We start from the raw sequence: 21,793 nt of genomic DNA, 5'->3' as shown, positions 1-21,793 counted from the left end.
TCTGATGGAAGGCGCAAGCCTTGTCATGATTCCTCAAAATACAGTAATATAGTATCGTTTCCACTTTCCAGAGACAAATTGCCTGGAAGCTGTTTAAATATGTTGGCTATGTGTTCCGATAAACTAGCGGGAAAGTTGGATTTCTCAAAACTACTTCAGAGAAACAAATAGTGGAAAAGTACAAAGTATTTCGGAACAATTAAGAGGAGTCACCTTATGAGATACAAGCTAGAGTGAGTTACCGTGCTTCTGAGAGGGTCGTGGGTAACCAGGTAACCAGGTAACCAGGTAACTAGGTAACTAGGTAACTATGAGATACAAGCTAGAGTGAGTTACCGTGCTTCTGAGAGGGTCGTGGCCCCCGAAAACTCCCTGGTGTCCCTATGTAGTAGTAGTAGTAGTAGTAGTAGTAGTAGTAGTAGAAACTCCCTGGTGTCCCTATGTAGTAGTAGTAGTAGTAGTAGTAGTAGTAGTAGTAGAAACTCTCTGGTGTCCCTATGTAGTAGTAGTAGTAGTAGAAACTCTCTGGTGTCCCTATGTAGTAGTAGTAGTAATAGAAACCCTCTGGTGTCCCTATGTAGTAGTAGTAGTAGTAGAAACTCTCTGGTGTCCATATGTAGTAGTAGTAGTAGTAGAAACTCTCTGGTGTCCCTATGGCTGCCATACCTATGAAGCCCAAAAAAAATTACCCATAGCTAAGCTTCCGAATGCTCTTTTTGTAGCTATTGGTCTCTCGACTTCATAAAACGGGACCCTCGACCCTGTTTTTCAACTGTAACTACTGCTTGGCAACCTGTAACCACTGCTTGGCAACCTGTAACCACTGCTTGGCAACCTGTAACCACTGCTTGGCAGCCTGTAACCACTGCTTGGCAACCTGTAACTACTGCTTGGCAACCTGTAACCACTGCTTGGCAACCTGTAACCACTGCTTGGCAACCTGTAACCACTGCTTGGCAACCTGTAACCACTGCTTGGCAACCTGTAACTACTGCTTGGCAACCGGTTGGGACTCTAATATGTACTGGTCTGATAAGTGACTTGTTCTGTGGAAATACAATACAAGGTACCTCTAACCTTCAGTTGCGTTGTTTTTCTTTTGGGCCATGTTACGAAAATATAATATAAATGTACATGACCTGTATTATATTACTGAATCTGATTACTTGATACATCATCTAATACACATTAAAAACTGCAGAGTCGAATTACACATGATAGAGTCTCGGTGTTTACGACACATTATTTTTATTTGTGGGTAAAAATCACAATGGCCATATTAATAACATAAGTGGATACATTTTTGAGGTAACTTGGGTTAGTAATCGAGGAGTCGTATTTCGTCTCTTGTAAGGGAACGTATCTGTTACTAGGTTACAACCACACCGGCAAATTATGACTACAGTAATATTTATTGTCATGATAACAGTACAGTATTCTTTTAGTACCAGTGTGTAGTGTGTAGTGTGTAGTGTGTAGTGTGTAGTGTGTAGTGTGTAGTGTGTAGTGTGTAGTGTGTAGTGTGTAGTGTGTAGTGTGTAGTGTGTAGTGTGTAGTGTGTAGTGTGTAGTGTGTAGTGTGTAGTGTGTAGTGTGTAGTGTGTAGTGTGTAGTGTGTAGTGTGTAGTGTGTAGTGTGTAGTGTGTAGTGTGTAGTGTGTAGTGTGTAGTGTGTAGTGTGTAGTGTGTAGTGTGTAGTGTGTAGTGTGTAGTGTGTAGTGTGTAGTGTGTAGTGTGTAGTGTGTAGTGTGTAGTGTGTAGTGTGTAGTGTGTAGTGTGTAGTATACCTACGTGGATTGAAGAGAATTATCTGCTGCATCAAAGCAAATTCCAAATCGCTCAGACGTAACTCGTTCAATGTGCTCACGATGTTCTTCACTACGCTGTAATTAGTAAATTGTAACCAGGCAACTGTAACCAGGCAACTGTAACCAAGCAACTGTAACCAGGCAACTGTAACCAGGCAACTGTAACCAGGAAACTGTAACCTAGCAACTGTAACCTAGCAACTGTAACCAGGCAACTGTAACCAGGCAACCGTAACCAGGCAACTGTAACCAGGCAACTGTAACCAGGCAACTGTAACCAGGCAACTGTAACCAGGCAACTGTAACCAGGCAACTGTAACCAGGCAACTGTAACCAGGCAACTGTAACCAGGCAACTGTAACCAGGCAACTGTAACCAGGCAACTGTAACCTAGCAACTGTAACCAGGCAACTGTAACCAGGCAACTGTAACCAGGCAACTGTAACCAGGCAACTGTAACCAGGCAACTGTAACCAGGCAACTGTAACCAGGCAACTGTAACCAGGCAACTGTAACCAGGCAACTGTAACCAGGCAACTGTAACCAGGCAACTGTAACCAGGCAACTGTAACCAGGCAACTGTAACCAGGCAACTGTAACCAGGTATTTACCTGGTAGCAAGGGACTTTGTAAAGTGTTCTCTGATCAGTCCCACGTCGATTATCTTGCCAGTTCCAAGCCGCAGCTGCTGTGTTAAGTCAACACTTCTGTACGCTAGTTTTACAGTCAACAGCTCGTTCACCACACTTTTTAGCAAAACCTACAGTGAATTATATAACAGGTAGAGTACAAACAATAAATACTTTTAGAAAAATAATAGTTCTGGGGAGGGAGAGGGGGTCACATTTTTAGCTCCACATTTCCGATTTTTGCAGACCCCAACTATACATGATACAATAGAGTGTGTTTAAATAGATTGTCAAGATTTTAAAAATATTTGCCGTTTTCTGACAAATGTGCTTGTAGACCATTTTTGAAATTTTGGATTATTTTATCCGTTTTTATTTTTTGGGTCAAGAACTCTGACCGAAAACCATCAGAAACCAATAGAACCAATGGCCGGCGATTGGTTCTAATGGTATCTGATGGTTTTCATGACATTGAGGGAGTTTAATCGGGACTGATATACCTTTTGATCCCCCTCAGCAAGAGCGCAGAAGTCAGGGAGTTTTACTGCCCACTGGTAGATTAGCAGTAACTGGTTCTGTCCACTCTTCATTACCCACTTTATCATCTCATCGTTACTGGGACTTTCCTGATAAGCATCACTAGGTTACTAATAACTAGGTTACTAGTAACTACTAGGTTACTAGTAACTACTCCTGATAAGCATCACTAGGTTACTAGTAACTACTTCGATAGTAATTGTTATGTATATTATATATTGTTATAATTGTATCTAACTGCAACAAGGCAACTGTAAACAGGCAACTGTAACCAGGCAACTGTAACCAGGCAACTGTAACCAGGCAACTGTAACCAAGCAACTGTAACCAGGCAACTGTAACCGGGCAACTGTAACCAGGCAACTGTAACCAGGCAACTGTAACCAGGCAACTGTAACCAGGCAACTGTAACCAGGCAACTCTAACCAGGCAACTCTAACCAGGCAACTGTAACCAGGCAACTGTAACCAGGCAACTTTAACCAGGCAACTGTAACCAGGCAACTGTAACCAGGCAACTGTAACCAGGCAACTGTAACCAGGCAACTGTAACCAGGCAACTGTAACCAGGCAACTGTAACCTGGCAACTGTAACCTGGCAACTGTAACCAGGCAACTGTAACCTAGCAACTGTAACTAGGCAACTGTAACCAGGCAACTGTAACCAGGCAACTGTAACCGGGCAACTGTAACCAGGCAACTGTATATATTGATTGGTGCACAAAACTGCAGATTAGTATTTGATAGTAAAGAAGATAGTACAGAGGATCATCCAACTTAGAGGACCCAAAGTAAGTAAAGTTACTAATCTATCAACTTAGAGGACCCAAAGTAAGTAAAGTTACTAATCTATCAACTTAGAGGACCCAAAGTAAGTAAAGGTACTAATCTATCAACTTAGAGGACCCAAAGTAAGTTAAGTTACTAATCTATCAACTTAGAGGACCTAAAGTAAGTAAAGGTACTAATCTATCAACTTAGAGGACCCAAAGTAAGTAAAGTTACTAATCTATCAACTTAGAGGACCCAAAGTAAGTAAAGTTACTAATCTATCAACTTAGAGGACCCAAAGTAAGTAAAGGTACTAATCTATCAACTTAGAGGACCCAAAGTAAGGAAAGTTACTAATCTATCAACTTAGAGGACCCAAAGTAAGTAAAGTTACTAATCTATCAACTTAGAGGACCCAAAATAAGTAAAGGTACTAATCTATAAACTTACTGCAGCGCGGGCTAAATCCTGATAGGTACTATCTCTCACAGGTGTCACTTTGATCGGTGCTGAAAGATATTTGGGACTAAAGACATATTGACTCAGTTAAACAATTGCTAGGATAAAACTGGCCAATTTTAGAATATAAATGTTCAATGTTATGTCATATTAATGCTTTCATACAACAAATATAATTTAATTCGTTTAAATCGTGCTCGTGAATCTAATCAGTTAACATCAACATTAATTAGAATCAAAAGAATGTTGAATTCATATCAGACAGAACCATCAAGTTAAGTATGGTATGTATAAATGGTATATTAATAAATAGTTGTTGCTTGGTTTCCCAAAGAGAGTGCTCGACTGCTGTTAAGCAGGAGCATTATAATTCGAACAATTGAAACAAATCAAATTGGCGAGCAAACTATCCGTATTCCGTTTCATGATATGTATAAAACAATACCAATCATCAGTGCCCATTGGTATTGTTTTATACATATTATGAAACGGGTCGTTTGCCCGCCAATTTGATTTGTTTCGATTGTTCGAATTATATATAATATATACTAGTGTAACCCGTGCCTACGGCCGGGACTTCACTATCGCAGTTGAAATGCAAAAGTATACACCCGCCTATTATATTTTAAAACGCGCATAATATTGTCGTATGAAAGTATGAACTCTCTCTACAGTCCAAACAGACCGCAATCAGTGCCCTCCATCCCTAATAAGCTTATAGTACAGGGTGGCCCAAAAGTGACTTCCCACACGCACCCTCTTAATAACAAACGTAATTCGTCTTCAAATTGCACCAAAATTTCAGAGATTATAGATATGGGTCAAACTTAGATTTCCTGAAAGTTTTGTAAGCCACGCCCAATTACAGTGGGCGTGGCGTGACACTCTCTCTTTTTCACTATTTTCTTCATAAAATGAGAACGCTTTGAGCTAAGAACTCCAAATTTTTTGCACACATTTGGCTTGATAATTTAAAACCTTTCCCAAAGTTTCAAGTTCATTGTTCAAAATTTGGTTGAGTTATGACCATTTCAAAATTCATCGGATACGTGATCCGAGCACTCAGTCAGTGATCTCTGCACTCAATCAGTGATCTCGTTACCCAATCTGATCAAGAGTAAGGCGTTAGCGTGTATTGATGAGGTTCATTAGGCTTTACCAAACATACTGAGGAGATGACGATCTGATCATGATTGATTGTATTACTTGCGGCTAACCTAATTATGATTCATGTACCAACGCTACATAATATGCAGTAATGGAAGAGAGAGCGAAGAGCGAAAAAAGTTAGCAATTTTATGTCACATTTGTGGTACAAAAACCATCAATTGAACCACTTACCACCGGCCGATTTAAATAAAAATTTTCTTATTGGCTTCGTTATAGTTTTGTCGGCACTATACCTAACAAACCAGTCCCGTAACTCTTACCGTTTTTTTAATTAAGTCGCTTGGAAATTTCCCGCACACACACATACGTCATACATACATACACACACAGATTTATTGAGATTATTAGTAAAGATATATCTTTTTAAAACAAAAGATATCCTACTCAACAGACAATACTAAAATTTGGACGAGAAGTTATTGGAAATTTTGAAAATGTTTTATATCCTGTCACTTGACCATAATTTAAATCGATAAAAAGTATTTTATAAAGGAGCAACATATCATATCTTTGAAATTCATTATTCTTATTTGGCACTGAGGATTTAATGGTATTGTTTTCTACTTATCATGAAACGGATCCTTTGCCCGCAAATTTGAGTGTTTCTTTGTTTGAAATATATTATATATATTATTATATAAATTATTATTATTATATAACTTTATTCAAATCAAAAATAGAACATAAATGAACATCTTAAAGATCTGATAAGTAGCCAGAAAAAAAGAAATACTGATACACAAGCTATAACAACTTCTTCCATCCCGCTCTATCAGAGGCTAAAAGTCTTAAATTGTACAAATCGTCTGTATTTACAAATGGAATGTTCCTACTACCTAAATCAAATTTAATAGTCTTAAGCAAGTTCGACTGGTGTCTGCCTACTCTACCCTTTTTGGTACTCTGACTCTCTACTGCAAAGTGTAATGCAAGCTGTGCAGGTGAGTTGTTATCACTGCGAAGGACATGTCCGAGCATCCTCCATCGTGCACATGCAACACGCTCACTGAGTGGAACCACTTCACATCTCTTGTAAAGGGTGTCGTTTTTTATTATATTAGGGTAAGTCATTCTGATGATTTGCATCAGATGCTTTCTGTGGCAAATATCCAGTTTACTCAGTAGCTGCTTTGAAGCAGCCCAGCAGCTACAATTATACATTAAGACGGAGACCACCTGGGCTTCGTAGATCTTAAGTCTGGTCTTAAGAGGTATGCGTTTACCTTGTTCCCAAACTTTCTTGTAGGTTTGGAAAGCAAGATTTGCCAGAATACATCGTCTTTTTATGTCCTCGTTGCTGCACAATTTGGAACCAAGTGAGATAGATGATCTCCAGGGCTCTCTTCTTCGAAGTGGCTCTCCTTTGTCATCAACTTCGTTCTTCTCGGCCAGATAGATATGTGTGAACTCTGTTTTTGATTCGTTGACAAAAAGATTCCACTCCTCCAATATCTCCTTGCATATTGGTAACATGGACTCCAAATTCTTTTTATGCTCGTCTGTGAAGTCTGCGTCGTCTGCGTACTCCCACTCGAGAGGTAGCAGGTTTTCAGCAAACGGAGGGTTGGGTCTTAGATAAGACATAAATATATATATATAGTGAAACAAATTTTAGTGAAACAAATTTAAAATATCTATTATCTATACTAATAATATATATTATATTATATGTATTTTATATATATACTATACACTATACTATATGCACTATACACTATACTATGCACTATGCACTTTACACTTTACACTATACACTTTACACTATATACTATACACTTTACACTATACACTATACAATATGCACTATGCACTATGTACTATGCACTATGCACTATGCACTATGCACTATGCACTATGCACTATGCACTATATAGGGGCTCATAAGTTGGTGTACAAACGATTAGGCATATACATATGACATTATTGTCTGACACGTGTAACTTTGCAGATATTGTAACTATTTCACTATTTTGGAGGCGAGAAACCTAATTTTTATATAATGCAATAGGTAACCAGGCAACTGTAACCAGGCAACTGTAACCAGGCAACTAATAGGTTATTAGATGTAGCATACTGTAATCAGGCAACTGTAACCAGGCAACTGCAATAGGTTATTAGATGTAGCCTGGTAACCAGGTAACCAGGCAACTGTAACCAGGCAACTGTAACCTGGCAACTAATAGGTTATTAGATGTAGCATATCACCGATCATTTAATAGTATCAGTGTGACATGACACCCTAAATAGGCTCCCTGCACGATTCCCATAGTGCGATCTAATGGCAACCCAATCACCTGACTATCATGTGAAATACATCAAGTTGGTTTCACGTTCCAGTGTAGAGTGATTTAGCGGGGGGGGGGGGGGGATCATGTTATTTAGCACCAAACCCATTATGCTTTATGTCTGAGTCATCTGATTTAGCACCAAACCCATTATGCTTTATGTCTGAGTCATCTGATTTAGCACCAAACCCATTATGCTTTATGTCTGAGTCATCTGATTTAGCACCAAACCCATTATGCTTTATGTCTGAGTCATCTGATTTAGCACCAAACCCATTATGCTTTATGTCTGAGTCATCTGATTTTACAAATTACACAAACTCAATTAACTCAATCGGGCATTCAGTGACTGAGAAATAAGCCCAAACGTTTGCAAACTGACTTAAGGTCCCCCTGAAGTGTAACTATACTAAAATATCATACTACCATAACGATCCAACCTATCATTGTGATAAACTAAATGATATACTCAATTAGGTCCTGATTACCTTAATTCCCAAAAATTTGGGCGACCAAAAATTTGGGCGACCAAAAATTTGAGCGGGCCTCTCGCCCAAATTTTTTGCAGACCAAATTAATTGCATAAATCTTTTCCGTCTGCTAAATTTTTTGCTAACCAAACTTTTGGCATTTGGCCTGTGGCCCTGAAATCTATAGAAAGATGGCTTTTTCTTCATATCCAAGTGAAATAATATTTGAAATTTTAGTTTTCTAATCTATAAAAAGGCTTATATTTTAAATGAATAGAAATAACTGGAATTAGACTTCAAGACCTTTGGTCCGGGTTTACAGTAGTTCGCTACACACAATTATGTACACCTTTGTTTCCCCCAAAGCTAAGCGTATGTGCCGCTTAGTTTGATAGATCATGATGTAAACCTTCTAATTTTCTTCCAAACCTTTCGACCATCTGTTGAGGCGTCATAATGATAATTGTATGTGAAAGGGGTATGATAAGATATGCTGAGTGTAAGTAGACTAAACTATCTGATTGAGAGACTAAATATCACTATTGTATATCTATCATTTTGTACTGTGCCTGGTGTGCCATCATCACTGTATTTTTTAGTAGTTACTGGGCAGATCGTAAATTTCATAATGTGAAACAACTCAGACTACTACCTACATGCTTAATATTGAAAGCAAAATGACTGGAATAATAAGGAATAATAATGAACTAAGGCAAATATCTAACTGACATTTTAGTGGAAAATCGTTCATTTTTCGAAGAATTTGTGCCCAAATTTTCGGTCGCCCAAATGAGTTCAAATTTTCTGCCCAAATTTTTCGGGCTCAAATAAATTGTGCTCAATATAATGGCACACAAATTTTTGGGAACTAAGGTAATTCACAATAAATTACTATTTTTTGTTATAAATTGCATCAAATTTATCAATTTTAATTCTTATTTGCACACTCTGCTTAAATCAAGATAAAAACAACAGCGTGAGCGATCATTTGCTCCATATGAAACTCACAATCAAATCCTAATAGGTGCTCTGACAGAGGCCACATCGTCTGAAATTTCTTAAATTATAGATGTAGAGGGAGAATGAGAGAAAGAAAAAGAAAGAGAAGGAGAGAGAGGAAAAAGGGAGGGAGAGGGAGAGGGAGAGGGAGAGGGAGAGGGAGAGGGAGAGGGAGAGGGAGAGGGAGAGGGAGAGGGAGAGGGAGAGGGAGAGGGAGAGGGAGAGGGAGAGGGAGAGGGAGAGGGAGAGGGAGAGGGAGAGGGAGAGGGAGAGGGAGAGGGAGAGGGAGAGGGAGAGGGAGAGGGAGAGGGAGAGGGAGAGGGAGAGGGAGAGGGAGAGGGAGAGGGAGAGGGAGAGGGAGAGGGAGAGGGAGAGGGAGAGGGAGAGGGAGAGGGAGAGGGAGAGGGAGAGGGAGAGGGAGAGGGAGAGGGAGAGGGAGAGGGAGAGGGAGAGGGAGAGGGAGAGGGAGAGGGAGAGGGAGAGGGAGAGGGAGAGGGAGAGGGAGAGGGAGAGGGAGAGGGAGAGGGAGAGGGAGAGGGAGAGGGAGAGGGAGAGGGAGAGGGAGAGGGAGAGGGAGAGGGAGAGGGAGAGGGAGAGGGAGAGGGAGAGGGAGAGGGAGAGGGAGAGGGAGAGGGAGAGGGAGAGGGAGAGGGAGAGGGAGAGGGAGTAGTTTATTTAGAGAGCATAATATTTAATCTCATGAGGCTAACCGGAAGAGACTGGGAGTTGTTGCATTTACATCTCTTCCTTTCCTTGTTACTTGTACCAACTGAAGAAGATTGATTATTTGCTTTCTAGTTATTAGAATTAGTTTATATAATAGTTAAGTAAAACAGATAGTTAATTAGGTATTTGAAATTTCAAGCTATACGCAACTTATAGCAACTTATTGAAAATAATACATTGCAGATTCTATTGGATCATGGTTTGGTCCACCTATTGCATGTGTACTGACCCACGATAGCCTGGACAGTGCTGCAAATATCGTCGCTGATCTTAAAACTTCTTCTGACACACTGGTGACCCGTCCGTTCTCTTTTTAATTCCTCCAGTTTCGGAAAAGCTGCTTGTATACCTGGGTTATTTACTTTGCTGTAAAAAAGCAGCTGACTAACAAACTAAGCAAAAATAAATTAGACTTGCCGAGAACTTTGGTCGGGATTGAATTCAGAAATATGGCTTTTAAGGTAATACATTTTTAAAACTATACGAATCACCGCCTTTAAGTTGCAGAATCCAAAACTCATTGAAATGGTATCGGTAAAAGAAAAATTACCCAAAATTCAATTCTGCTAATCATCTCATCGTACCAGTCCTGAACTAGACAAACTTACATTAATCCCATTTGTAGCTCTCTTTGAACTTGAAAAATAAACACACCTTTGTGCAGAAGGTGTGATGCATCTTAATAAACATACCTTTGTGTAGAAGGTGTGATGCATCTTAATAAACATACCTTTGTGTAGAAGGTGTGATGCATCTAAACATACCTTTGTGTAGAAGGTGTGATGCATACCTTTGTGTAGAAGGTGTGATAAACATACCTTTGTGTAGAAGGTGTGATGCATCTTACACATACCTTTGTGTAGAAGGTGTGATGCATCTTAATAAACATACCTTTGTGTAGAAGGTGTGATGCATCTAAACATACCTTTGTGTAGAAGGTGTGATGCATCTTCAATTCTGGAGTGTCTCTTCTTAGCCTTGTACCAGTTTTGGGCTGCCTCTGCCCAATTCAACTCAAACGTACCTATAAAGAATGCCATTACTTTAAATGATATCTTTAAATTGTCTTTTTAAATAAAGCTGTTTCCTTATTGATAATAAAATGGGTTTGTAAAAACAATTCATGTTTTCAAAAAATTTCCTCCAAAAGTTCTAATGACCAGTCGTTTTAACATTAGTTTTAAGGTTAGACAAAGTGTACCGAACAAGGAGAAATCACTTTTTTTTGTCAATCCCAATGGTGACCATTAAATGGTCGCTTTATTCCGTTTTTGGCCTAGCTAAAACGAAAATTGATGAAAAAATAGTATACCGCCTTGTACCGTGTTTGGGATTGATCCAATGGCCGAGAGCTCCTTTGTTGAGAATCTGCACAAGCCATGATGCTAGAGTGTGTGACTTCGAACTGAATTTGCATGTCCACGCTTCTCTCCACGCTTCTGAGATGGAAGTTTATAGAAATGTCCGGTATTTTTACTATGGTGTGACCCTCTTGTAATTTATCTCAGTTCTTTGTTTTCTTACACATGGTTATCTTTTGTCGTCGGTATATTGTCCATTATCTGCGTTCTGCTTTCATAGTTTAAACAATAGTGAGTTCTAAATATACAGCTTTAAACCGATTAAGTATGAATGAATGAAATACCTGACAATCCGCACTCCTATAATTCAAAAGCATGAGTAACTCGTAGTGATGTATGATTTCTAGAAACTTTAAATTAAATTTGGCGCTCACAGGTCCTCGTGATCATGTGATCGCCGCATGAGGTTCTGTAAATGCGCAGGGCACCTTCAAGCTTAAAATATTTACCTTACTTAGGCAGTCAACCAACGTGCGGCTTTATTTTTATGATATGATATGTTTTGATTGTTATTAATAAATACAAAAATGTAATTTGTTTTCCTAATTTGTTTTCCTTTCAAATACGTCTAAGACATCTACAATGTTGCAGTGATGTAGTGAAGCATTTAGTACTTGCATGTGAAATTCTGTCAAGTGACGTCAATGATGTATAGTAATAGTGCACATCACTGTATAATGTATAAAGCTACTAATTATGTTGTTATGTACATTATGTCTTTCATGATAATTACCTTCATCATCAAATGGTCTGGGGTACATATAGAAATCAACTACCCACGACGTAACAAGCTCATGTTGAGTCCTGTAGTAGATGATTGGCTTAGGTTACAAGTTCTGATAAGTAAATTATATTATAGATTATTAAAAAATCAAATAAATAAAACAATTTTGAAAAGGAATCAACTTTTTCAACAACCATTGCGTTAATGATCAGCTTTTCCACCTTCAACATCCGTGGGGGCAACATGGAGGCATGGGTTTCAAAATCAGTCTTCACATGATGAACTAAGTGGTTTGCTGGAAGTAGATTAGTGACCAGGTATGCAATGTCAATATTTGTATTTACTCACCTAGCGGTACACCCCATACGTTGCAGGCAGTGGTGTAACGAAGGGCACCACCGACCCCGCTGTGCAGGGGGGGGGGGGGGGGGGGCGCCATCTTTACTGAGGTACTAGCAAAACTGCGCGTTTTGATCTAGAAACACACTTTTTTAGAGATTTTACCGACATATCCTCTAAAATCACCTAATTTGTTCAATTTTAGGGAGGAGTGACAAAAGGGGAGGTGGCACCAACAGAGGGGCGCTTTTTCAGCAGGGGAGGGGGCGCCAACAGGAAACGTTACGCCACTGGTTGAAGGGTGATCAATGCTTACATGAGAGGCTAGTCCATAAAAATCCAGTTGTTTTGGACAACTTTTATGGGCAGCTGAGAGAGGCCAAAAATGTCCCCTCTAATGTGGAGTTGTAATTCCTGGGTGACTTTAATCCAAAACTGGGTAGATTATCTCCTTCTGATATATGGAACAGGGTTTCAGTAGGTATATGGGGAGGTATGGAATGGGAGTAAGGAACAATAATGGTTCTGATTGCTCGATTTTATCTCAGAAAAAAACCTTTTTGCTGCAAACACTTGTTTTATACATCAAAGCAGACATGTTACATTATTTCAATGAAACAAGAAATTTTCAATGAAACAAGAAATTTAATTTTAGCACATTTTACAGAATAAAAGATGTAAAACAATTCATAAAATATAATGCCCATTTGGTGTATGACTTTTTGTCCTTGACTGCTTGTTTGGTTTTGGAAGGACAGGTTACTAACGGGGCAAGGAATGCGCGTGCCTGGGAGCTTTTGCACACACCAAAACGCTAGTTCAGTTAAGTTTTTAGAGACAAGGCTCAAATTAGGACTATAAGAAAAATTGTTAGCAGACATTAGGGGTTCTGTTTAAAGTTTTTACTATCTAGGTTTCAGTCTTGTTGTGACAAAAAGTCTACACTAAAACATGTTTGATTTTATATTGTGTAGTTCAAGGATTAAAAATGCACCTTCAAGGTGGATATTGGAGAGCAGGCGAAAGATTATGGCTTAAATTTATCAATGGTTATAATAAGCTATAAATATTTTAAACTATACAATGCTAATTAAAAATTTCTTTATACTTCATTCTCAAATTAAAATTTAAAAATTCAAAAATATACATTCATTTTATTAAAACTTTCTCACACATACTTTACTCACAGGACAAGACTTGGAAAACAGTAGCCTAGGGTAATTTAATTTAGATGTGTGTGACCAGCCAGTTATAATGTTTGGAAAATAATATTTACTGATTGGCGGAAGGATTGGTCTGCTGGTCGGCAGAGTATACTCACAAATATAAAATAGACTACATACTGTGCCAAAATAGATCTAAGTGTCTTTTGTCTCAATTAAGGTCATCCATCAACCACCTCACTAATTGTATCCAAAGAAGATTAGTTGAAGAAAGGTCTGCTCAAGCAGTTTTATGTATTACGCATGCTTTTAACTCGCTAGTATAGTTTGATAAGCCGCCGATAGATTGTAGGCTGGTGCTGATAAGACTGCCCTACACTCAACTTTACAACACATGAACATCCAACCAACTCCTAATATGGACTTCATCTCTTCGGACTCCGGGCTGCCAGGTAGTGGTGCCCATACCACTACCTCTACAGAACACTGCCTGGCACCCCCTACCACACCCGGTATGTGCGTTATAAGTACTCAAACAGACATAACATTTGGACAGTGGCTTCCTACCCTGTCACCTAAACTATGCCTCGATCTGTTCGAGCACGTTAAGGATGAGCACATGGCGCACGAAATCTCCTACAACAATTCACTGGGAATTGATTTAGGGATTAAATCCAACACTAAGATTTCAAAACGTAAAGTTCTATTGAAACAAAAACTGGAGAACGATTGTAAAAATGCTAACTTTATCAATTCGTTTACGGTAGATGTCGCCAAAATAGATTCATTAATGAACCATTTTTCCGGTTTGCTGGAGAAGGCAGAAACAACACTAGAGGACTACAAGACAGAAGTTCGGAGAACAACCGCAGACTGCATCGGAAACAGCGCACTCCCTTCTGCTCCAGCCCCACAACAGTTAGTGATTAGCCCACCCTCCGCAGCTCTACCTACTCCGGTATGTAATTTAAGTGTGAACTTTAATGACATTAATTGGATGGATATCTGCAAGAGCATGAACTTCCGCAGAATCGCATCCCGATCAGTAAGGTACTTTGGAGCAACAGATTACCGCTATGGGTCGACCGTGCATCATTCCAGAAACTATCCTCAGAACTCCGTTATTGACCACATTTTTACAAACATTTCGAACGCATTAGATGACCCTACGTTTAATAAGGAGCAGGTAACTTGTCTAATCACCAAATATGAAAACGGCAAGTGCCATATACCCTTCCACAGTGATGATGAAAATGAGGTCACTGGTGACATCATTACACTCAGTCTTGGGGCCTCTAGAGACCTAGTATTTCGTAGCAAAGTCGGTCCGGTCAAACAACAGATCCACAAACTTGACCATGGATGTGTGTATGTGATGACACGTGAATCACAGAATTTCTGGGAGCATGGTATATTGCCACAACCAGAAACTCAGGACTGCAGAATATCGCTTACGTTCAGACGCCTCTCTCAGAATACCCCCCCTCGCAAAAAAATCCCGAGGATCCACGAACCGATTCATAAGCCTACGGTTACTGAGCAGTCTCAACCTAAGGAGCGTCTATTATTCTTGACGGACTCGCTTCTCAGAGATGTCCCTTTTGACCTTCCTAACGTACACTGCATCAAACGCGAAATGTACCAGTTATCCAAAATTTTAGATCACGAACAATATATTTCTGGCTCTAAAATTGTCATAATTTCTTCTGGTATAAACGATTTATCTCGCTATGACCACCACCACCACTCCCTTTCATGTGATTTTAAAAGAAATATTGATTATCTAATTGAGAAATATCCTAACACGACTTTTATATTTAATTCTTTAGTTCTCACACGTTTCTCGTGGCTTAATGAGAAGGTTAAGCATTTCAACAGCTTTATTTTTGAACTAAGTAATAGAGTGTCCAAGCTATGGTTCTTTGACTCGCACCATATTTGTACTGTTTTATACCAGAGAAGAGAGGTCATTGTAGATCCTGATGGAAACGGAATCCACCTAACAGTCATGTCCAAGAGAGAGATAGCTCGCTCTCTTGCTACCTGTGTCAAAGAATTTATGGTGCGCAGCTACTTAATTCGAAAACACTGGCCGCTAAGACGGGAGTATGTTTCTTCATTGGGCAGACCTTAGAACAGCAATACAATCGGCAAACATACTATATCGAAAATTTGGACAAAATTATTAATCTACTAAGAATCGTACAGTATACGAACCATGTCTTATCTGCACCAGCTTACGGCTAATCGAAATCTTATCTTTACTAAGTTGAACCACGTAATCAGACCACTAAGTACATACACTTACAAGTTACAAATACAGAATACAAGTCACATTCACATTTCACATACTTCAATTAACTTTTTAAACTTATTCCCACAGAACAACACTTCACTGAATTGATTTCTCTAGTTAGAAGCTGAAGTTAGGGACCCGGACAGAGTGTTCACAAAACCTCGCACGTTTTCTCACTCTTCCCTGGCCCCATTTTCTTGGCTCACTCATCTGGAGTAGATACTTTCAGTGACTGTTTTCCGTGTACTTTATTATATTATATACAGTAGCAAACCTATATCTACATTTAAACAAGAGTATCATTTACAGCTAAAAAATGGTAGTTATCCGAAGTAGTAAAAATAGCTGTAAGGCCTGTGCAAAGCGCCTAGTCTCACACAAGGTAAGCATCACTTGTAGTATTTGTTATACGACATATCACCCAAAATGTGCTCACCTAACACCTAGCGACATAACTGAACTTACTGGAGAATGGTCTTGCTACAGCTGCATTTCAGAAATTCTTCCAGTGGGTGCCGTCATGCCTCTATCACCATCACGGCCTATACAAATCCAAGTCTCCAATAAACGAGAAAAATGTCACACTTGCACAAAAATTGGGAATATAAGACAAATGACCAAATGTTGCTACTGTGACAACCTATCCCACACAAGATGTTCTGCTGGCTCAACAGGCTGCAAAGAATGCTTGAGAAAAATTTTCCCAGCATACGATGTCTCCATTAGACAGCTTCACATGATAAATTTCAGTAACACTATTAGGTTTAACCCCTTTAATCGCGACCACCTATCAAATCAAATAGGTGATCATGATGATACTGATGCTGATTTGAATCCATGGGAAACAACGTCTAGTCTTCTAAATAACTGCAAATATTATACCGCGAACGCGATCAAAAATACGAAGGAGTATGAATTAAAAGTTTTCTCGCTAAACGTTAGGTCACTTAATGGGAAAATTGAAGAATTTCGGGAGAATATAGATCAATACACAAAATACGACGTTCTCTGCTTCAATGAAACAAATTGTAACACGGAATGTTTGCCTTTTCAGGGAGAGGAGCTCGAACTAGACGGTTTCTATCCACCGTATGTTCAGACTCCCGCTAGAGCGTCAAATCGTGGTGGAGGATTAGTCATATATGTTAACAAAAAACTATGTGAATTATCTGACATAAACGTTAAGAGCGCTCTATGTTGCCACGATAATCCTAAGATAGGAGAATTCTTGGTTGCAGAACTTACCTTGAAAGGGCACAAAAACGCGTTAATCTGTAATATATATCGCTCTCCAAGTGGGGACTTGAATGGTTTCCTTGAACAATTGAAAATTTTCCTCCGTAACTTAGCAAGACATCGAAACAAAAATATCATACTGGCCGGTGATACTAACATAGACCTACTAGATTACGGGAGAATAGACTCTGTTACTAAGTATGTGGACACTTTAGCAGAGCACGGATTCGCTCCTGTGATATCAAGACCAACTAGAGTCACAGATCACAGTGCGACTATCATTGACCATATTTTCGTCAATAATTGCCACGCTGTTACAAAATCGGGAGTAATTTCTGAATCAATCTCTGACCACCTGGCAACTTTTGTCACAATTATGGTTGATCAGAATAGGCTCAGTTGTAAACTTCAAGAAGATACAACAGAAACATCTTCTCGAGTAATAAACGATGACAGCATCAAAAAGTTCGAGAACGACATTTCTGCCGTAGACTGGAACTTGGTTAATAACTATGATTCTGCAGATGAAAAATTTGAGGCTTTCGAGAAAAAATATAGTGAACTATACGACCGAAATTTCCCAATGAAGGCAAAAAAGAGTAAACCAGGCCGCCGTAAAAACACAAAGCCGTGGATCCAAGAATGGTTACGGTGCGCATGTGATCGCAAAAATAAATTTTATGAAGATTTTGTCACAAACCCGACCACTGAAAATGATATTAGGTACAAGAAAATGAAAAAATTTGTGAATAAACACGTGGATAAGGCCAAAAACAAATATTACAACGCATACTTTACAAAATATTCTAGCGACAGCAGAAAACAATGGCAAATGGTTAATAACTTGTTAAACAGAAAGAAAAAAGGCAAAATCAAGATAAACAAAATTAACTATAATGGGAGCGAGATAACAGATTCTCAGCAAATTGCGAATAGCTTCAATGACTATTTCTGCAATATAGCTGAGACTCTTAAGAGAGAAAATGGTCTCGTATGCTCCGAGGGCCGGACTATCGTAACAGAAACTCAAGATAGCAGATGCCAGCGGAGCATGAATCTAGAAGATTCGTCCGCATCAGAAATAATTGAAATAGTTAAGGGTCTGAAGATTAAGTCGACTTCTGATATGAGTATACTTCCCCTGAAAAAAGTGAGCAATATACTTGCGCCAGTGCTTAGCTGCCTAGTCTCTGCGTCTCTACATCAGGGGAAGTTTCCACATCAATTGAAAATCGCGAAAGTAATTCCACTTCACAAAGGTGGGTCACGTGCTGAAGTTTCAAACTATCGACCTATCTCACTACTTTCGTGTTTCTCAAAAATCTTTGAAAAAATTATGCAAGCGCGACTATTAGATCACTTAAAGACAGAGAAAATCCTATTTGACTCTCAATACGGATTTCGAGCTGGGCATAGCTGTGAACATGCTTTACTAGAAGCCCAAAACCATATTGGGAATCGAGCGGTTTACTCGATTAATGTTTACTCAAAATTATAATACAAACAGTAATAGATAGAAAATAGTAACGTTAAAGAATTCTTTTAAAAAAACCCTCTGGAAAGGGCACTGCACACGGTTTATCAAAAAGTACACTGTGATCATGAAGTACTATGAACTACAGATTTAAAAAACACAACGCTTCACGCTACACATGATATTACACATCCATAACCTATAGGTTAAGAAGTTTAGAATTGCACTGAACAGCTTGGACTATTGTTTTTAAAATTTTGTGCAAAATTTTACCATCAGTGATTAATGATTTTGGCCGGTAACTCAGCGCTTACAGTAATTATGAGTGCGCGATTGAGATTAATGTATGGAAAAAGAATTTAGCGGCAGTGAAATGCTTGCTTATCTACGCTAAGTGGGGGTAGTTATGCGAGCGGTTATTATATTGGTAGTCAGTAATTGCGAGTTGTCATTTAAATTTGTGTCATTTAGTGTAGTTTCTATGTGCTGGGTTGTGTGATTTTCATACTGCTCCCTGTTGCAAGCCATTAATTAGACAATAGACTTAATTTAAACTTAGATTATATTCGTTTCAGTTGAAATTCGATTCAGGTTAAATGTTAAAAGTTTAAATTTCACGTCTAGACTGTCTTAGGCCAGGAACGTTGTGCAGTAGGAATGGTTGCCACTCGTTAACATCACCATCACTTTGAAGATTAAGTAGCATTTTCTTGGCACTACTCTTGAACAGATTTATCGAAAATAATGTCGGAAGTGTAGTAACGTCTGCTTTGTCTGCGAAGACAGAGAGCAGTGGTCCCTTGTAGAAAATACTGTTTTGAAAGTGTCTTTTCCCGTATAACTGGAGCCAGGAGCAGGCTGACGTGTGATCAGAAAGTTTTGTGGGTATGTCGGCGGGAAAAGCTTGAGAGATGTTTTTGGGGACTAATTGTGGCATGTTTTTAACTTTATGCATCAAGATAATTGAGTTGTAAACGATAAGACCATGCACAGTGAGAATTTCATGTTCACTGAAAAATGGCTTTGTGTGTTGTGGTAAGGCACCTTCCTTAAAGTAGTAGTTTACGAAGCCAGGCATAATAGCCCTTATTCCTTGCTTCTGTTTGCTGAATAAAGCATCTATATGGCTTTTTGCAGCAAAACCCCATATCAATGAACAATAGTTTATATGAGACTGTACAAAGCTTTGGTATATCTGGAGTCTAACTTTAATCGGCAGCCGACTTTTTATTTTGTACATAATACCAATATACCGCATCATTTTCGCTTTAAGAGCAGTAATGTGACTGGTCCAGGTCAATTTTTCGTCAACAATTACGCCAAGAAATCGGGCCTCAGTTTTTCGCTCAATAGTGGTGCCTGCAATTTGAATATTTACGTCAGGTGTTGAGGTTCTGTTGGGTGAGAGGAGCATGTAGCACGTTTTCTTAAGGTTTAACGAAAGACCATTTTGATCTACCCAGTTTATCAATAAAGGTGAAAATTCGGTCATCTTTTGTAGTATTTCTTGATGATTTTTACCTGAGATAATTATGTTTGCGTCGTCAGCATATAAAACAAATTTAGCGTACGATTTGATTTTTGGCATGTCATTGATATATATTATGAAAAGTAAAGGTCCTAAAATACTGCCTTGCGGCACTCCGTGTCTCATGGACTGTGAGGAAGAATTTGTGCCCCCTATTGAAACATACTGACTCCTGGAACTTAGATAAGACTTGAACCATTGGTGTGCTAGTCCTCTTATGCCATAATGATACAGTTTGTCTAAGAGAATATCGTGGGAAATTACATCAAACGCTTTGCTAAAATCAAGTAGGAGGAGTAGAGAGACCTCTTTTTTGGAGAGGTTGTGTCTAATCGTGTTGGTTGCATCAAGGAGCGCATGTTCACACGACCGACCCGGCCGAAAACCGTATTGTCCTTCAAATAAAGTGCTATGTCGCTCCAGGAAGTCAAGGACTCTTCTGTGCATGAGTTTCTCATAGATTTTTGAAAAGGTGCAGAGCAATGATATTGGTCTGTAGTTTTTCACATCTAGTTTTGAGCCTCCCTTAAGGATAGGAACTACCTTTGCAATTTTCAGTGATGTCGGAAAGCAGCCTTCATTGAAGGAAGAATTTACTACATTTGAGAGTATTCCACAAAACTTAGGACAATCCTTGGCAATCTTGAGCGGCTCAACTTTTACATCCTGTGTGGCCTTATTTTTCAAGGTACATATTGTTCGTTGGATTTCGACAGGATCAGTTGGCGAGATGAACATGCTCTCCTCAACCTGGCTGTCTAAATATCTTGCATGCCCGCCAGGGTCGAAAGTGGTACGCGCACTGATCTGATCTTTGATTCTAGTTGCTATATTAGCAAAGTACGCGTTGAAATGTTCAGCAACATCGCGGTTCGAATTTATCAAGTTTCCATCATCTCTCCTCAATTTGAATTTGGAATTTTGCTTAGCTTTCCTGCCTAGAAGTTTATTTATCATCTCCCACTGTTTCTTGGAATTGTACTGATATTCTTCAAAGTATTTTTTGTGGTATTTGTCCCTTGCTAGATTGATATGTTTTTCACAAAAATTTTTCAATTTTTTGTACGTAGCAACATTTTTCTGTGTGGGGCAAACTGTGGATTCAAAATACATCAAGTTTTTTCGAGCACACGCGTCTTCAAGCCACGGCAGAATAAAAGGCTTGGGGTTTTTCCTTTCATTCATCCTTCTGACATGCTTAGATTTGATTGGATACGCGGTGTTATAGTGCTTGTTGTAAATTTCGTTGAACTTATCATACTGCTCATTAGCATCCATGTTTGATGTTATTTGCTCCCAATTTTCAGCGTCGATCAGTTCGTAAAATTGTAAGTTATTAGCGGCGTTGAATGCACGTGTATCACGCTTTTGTGATCGTTCGGTTTTGGATCGATCATTAGCAGGACTGTAAGAGAAATCACCAAGAGAGATCGTAGTCAAGGTGGCAAAATGGTCTGAAATGTCAACTGTCAGGACATTGCAACTGAGAGTATGCTGAACATCGTTGCTGTAGACATGATCAATTAAGGTCCTGCTGTGACTTGTAACTCGTGTTGGTCGTGCAACAAGCTGAAAAAAACCGTATTTCGACATGGTGTCCACTAGATTTTGGCAATGTACATTGTTGCTGAGGTTTATGAGGTCTAAATTAAAATCTCCAGCAAACATTATGTGTTTTCTGTTGTGACGGTCTAAGCTTAATAGTACGGAATCAAGTAAAGCTATGAACTTATCGGGGTCACGTGATGGAGACCTATAAACGTCAACAATTAGTTTGGTTTTGTTGAGTCCTTTACAGTTGTTAATTTTCACCAACATGAA

The 21,793-nt window shown here is 39.0% G+C and overlaps 1 protein-coding gene across 1 annotated transcript in view; it reads right to left on the bottom strand.

The window, feature by feature from the left end:
• Positions 1-12,012, bottom strand: part of LOC134825303 (uncharacterized) — a 15,106-nt gene extending 3,094 nt beyond the window's left edge. The window contains exons 1-10 of the mRNA XM_063837467.1: positions 11,946-12,012; positions 11,174-11,290; positions 10,777-10,875; positions 10,081-10,200; positions 9,836-9,894; positions 9,135-9,174; positions 4,193-4,251; positions 2,936-3,061; positions 2,418-2,566; positions 1,790-1,881 (exon numbers count right to left, since the gene is read on the bottom strand). Coding sequence (XP_063693537.1) covers positions 1,790-1,881; positions 2,418-2,566; positions 2,936-3,061; positions 4,193-4,251; positions 9,135-9,174; positions 9,836-9,894; positions 10,081-10,200; positions 10,777-10,875; positions 11,174-11,290; positions 11,946-11,973 — 889 coding nt within the window. The 5' untranslated portion in view covers positions 11,974-12,012. The remainder of the gene's footprint in view (positions 1-1,789; positions 1,882-2,417; positions 2,567-2,935; positions 3,062-4,192; positions 4,252-9,134; positions 9,175-9,835; positions 9,895-10,080; positions 10,201-10,776; positions 10,876-11,173; positions 11,291-11,945) is intronic.
• Positions 12,013-21,793: the final 9,781 nt, after the last annotated feature.

The sequence above is a fragment of the Bolinopsis microptera genome, chromosome 13 (assembly GCF_026151205.1).
Source record: "Bolinopsis microptera isolate Bmic1 chromosome 13, MBARI_Bmic_1.0, whole genome shotgun sequence".
Taxonomy (NCBI): Eukaryota; Metazoa; Ctenophora; class Tentaculata; order Lobata; family Bolinopsidae; genus Bolinopsis; species Bolinopsis microptera.
The sequence above is the reverse complement of the archived record's forward strand: the minus strand, read 5'-3'. Positions and strand labels throughout refer to the sequence as shown.